Source organism: Trypanosoma rangeli, assembly GCF_003719475.1.
Source record: "Trypanosoma rangeli strain AM80 chromosome Unknown Tra_15.4_contig_00201, whole genome shotgun sequence".
NCBI classification, from domain to species: Eukaryota; Euglenozoa; class Kinetoplastea; order Trypanosomatida; family Trypanosomatidae; genus Trypanosoma; species Trypanosoma rangeli.
In genome coordinates, this window is record NW_021705946.1 from 33234 (window position 1) to 36189 (window position 2956).

The window sequence follows — 2956 nt, forward strand, 5'->3', positions numbered from 1 at the left end:
GTGGCCTTCAAGACAGGAAAGCGTCTTCTCTTTCAGGCACGTGGTGATCCTGAGCGGGATGAGTGGATGCAAAAGATCCAGGAGGCTCTCGGAATTGATGACGGCTAGCAGCGTTGGTGGGTTGTTTTCATACTCCAGATCCTTTTTTTTTTTTGGGGGGGGGGGGAGGATTTTCTTCTGCTGGGAGAGTTTTGTTTGCGAATATGGTGTCAGTTTGCCTGGGCTGCCTGTATGATGTATTTGTGGTGCCTATTATTGAACTCTCGTGGGTGGCTCTTTATGTTGAGAGGTGTTACGTTGACCGGAGCTGTGTGTTACGGTTTAGTGGAGTTGTGTGTTACGGTTTAGTGGAGTTGTGTGTTCGTGTGTTTGGGCTTTGTTTTCTCTGTGGTCTCAGCCCTTGCATACAGCCTTGTTTCTTTTTTTTTTGCTAGCTAATGAGAGAGCAGACACGCTGGACGAAGCAGAGCACCACCCTGCGTCTTTGTGGTTGTGAAGGATCCTTTTTGGAACTTGAGCTGCGCACTGTAAGGTGGTATGACCGGTGCAAGCATCGTGTTCTTCAGTTGCCGAGGACCCGCTAATGTCAGTAGGAGTTTTGTTTGTTGTGTGATATTGTGTTTTTTTTTTGGTTATGTATTGGGTTGCGTAAAGCTACCACTGCGCATCATTAAATGCCTGTTTTGAAACGGCACTTACATGTGACGTTGTGGCGTTTGCGGCATGTTTCATACACATAGCGTTGTATTTTTTCCTTTCTTGAGAGTGGGTTGGCTGTGAACGAAAAGCGGCGTACATTTTTTTTGCAGGCATTTGCGCCTGTGCACGCTTGCCACAACCAAATTGGAATGCGAGGGCATTTGCTTTTGTTGCGGGGTTGGGTGGAGGGATAGGTGGGGTGGCTTGTATGTGGGCTAATCGGCATTCTGCAATGACGATGAACACTTTTTATTTACTCCGCATTGCCGTTGCGTCCACATTTTATATTGGACTCATTTATGAGTTTTTGTGTCCTTTCACTTTCACCCCTTCTTGGTATTCCCTACTGTGACCCTTTGCGCTGAGGGCTTGTGTTGCACCATCGCCGCAGTTGATAGCACAGGGTTCATCTTTGTGTTTCTACACATATAAATGTGCCGTTTTGTTTTCCGAATTGTGCGTGTGTTTTTTTTTCCATGTGATGGGTTTCTGAAGCATCTTCCAGCTCTCTATCTTGCTTTCGATGTGGAGCGAACTGCGGGTGAGTTCTAGCAGCGTGGTGTGGTCGGGAGGGTAAAAGAACCCAAATCGCTCGGCCCGCGCGCATGAGTGTGCTCCAAGACATACGCACACGAAAAAGGGGGACCGAACGCACAGTTGCGTGGGCTTTGCATGTGTGGTGACAGCCGGGACTGCCATTCACAACCGTGAAACAGCCGCGACGACTGTGGCGGGGTGGGTGGGAAGAGAGGGCGAGAAAGAAGAGAGGACATGCAAACCAACGAGGATACAACGTAGGGTGATGTTCCCACCAGTGTGTTGTGTTGTTGACACTATTCTTGCTATTGCTATTATTGTTTTTTATTCATTTTTGTGGGCTTTCTGGCCTTCTTTTAGGACTTTCTCTCTGTGAGCGTCGTCTCTGTGTTCATGTTTTATTATTATTAGTTGACTGGTTAATGGCTTTGCTGTTCACCTCACTCTGTGCCCACAAGTGGGCATGTCTTTGTATTTTCTTCTTGGCCCTTTTGTTGGTGTATCTCCACCCGTTACACTGCGCGCACATTTGCATTCGGACCAGCGGTGCACCGACACAGTCATCCGCATACACCGCCCCTAAAAAGAGGGAATGACGTCGTACGCGTGTGCTTGTGTGCTGTAATTTCCTTGAGTAATCGTGAGACTCACATGATGGGGGAGAAGTTGGCAGGGAAAGGGAAATGTACAATCTACCTCAGTGGCATGTGCTGTAGTGACACGCATACGCCTGCCAGTACCATATACACCTTTCTTTGTCAGTGAAGATCTTGCTCAGCCCTTTTTTTATATATAATATGAAACTACCGAATGATCTGTAGGAAGATGGATGGATAGAGGACAACTGGGAGTGGCCCAGGGGGGAATACAAATAATGTTGCGTGCCCACCTGGATAAACTCAAAGGCTCTGAACACAAGACAATCCGTCTAACGTCATTTTTATGTGTTTCTGCGTTGACAATGATCTGACGTTAATTTTCCACCTTTTACCGTTTCTGTGTTACTTTCTTCTGAGGTGCTCGGTACACTCCAAGACCAGGACGGACGCTCTCCCGCAAACAACGCAACCAGAACGAAGCTTCGCCTATGCCTTGTTTTTTTTGTTTTTGTTTTTTGTTTTTTTTTTGAGCGAACAACAAAACTTCTGACCGAGAGTGGAGAGGGGGAATAAAAAAATGTTTCCATGTTTTTTTTTTCGTTTGTTGTTTTACTCTATCCAAAGGAGGAATACATACATACCTGCCAACACAGCTTGCCGGAGCGGGACGGAGATGTCTCCTAATGACGCGATGATCGCGCGCGTGTGTCGCACGTTCAGCGATGCCTTTGCAATGGATGAAGCGACGGCGAAGGAGCGGGGGAAGAAGTACTGGGTCAGTCGAGTTCTGGGTTCCGGTGCGACCGGCACCGTACTGTGTGCGAAGCGCACGTCGGATGGGGAGTCTTTTGCCGTGAAGGTTGTGGACATGGAGGGCATGTCGGAAGCTGACAAGAACCGCGCACAGGCGGAGGTGCACTGCCTGCTAAACTGTGACTTTTTTTCCATACTGAGGTGCTACGAGGACTTTGCAAAGAAGGACCTTGCCGACGAGGAGAATGTTTTGATGATGGCACTGGTGCTTGACTACGCAAATGCCGGGGATCTCCGCCAGGAGATCAAGAGCCGTGCCAAGGCGTCGCGAACATTTCGTGAGCACGAGGCAGGTCTTCTTTTCATTC

At 48.3% G+C, this 2956-nt stretch overlaps 1 protein-coding gene across 1 annotated transcript, besides 2 other annotated features; it reads left to right on the plus strand.

Moving 5' to 3' along the window:
- The first annotated feature begins 595 nt into the window (after positions 1 to 595).
- Positions 596 to 650: a microsatellite.
- Positions 651 to 2328: 1678 nt separating this feature from the next.
- Positions 2329 to 2363: a microsatellite.
- A 145-nt stretch (positions 2364 to 2508) lies between these two features.
- TraAM80_05876 (serine/threonine protein kinase) lies at positions 2509 to 2956 on the plus strand (the record flags this gene model as incomplete). The annotated part of the gene is made up of 1 exon (XM_029382738.1): positions 2509 to 2956. A coding segment is annotated over one exon (448 nt), but the record flags the coding sequence as incomplete, so codon positions are not given.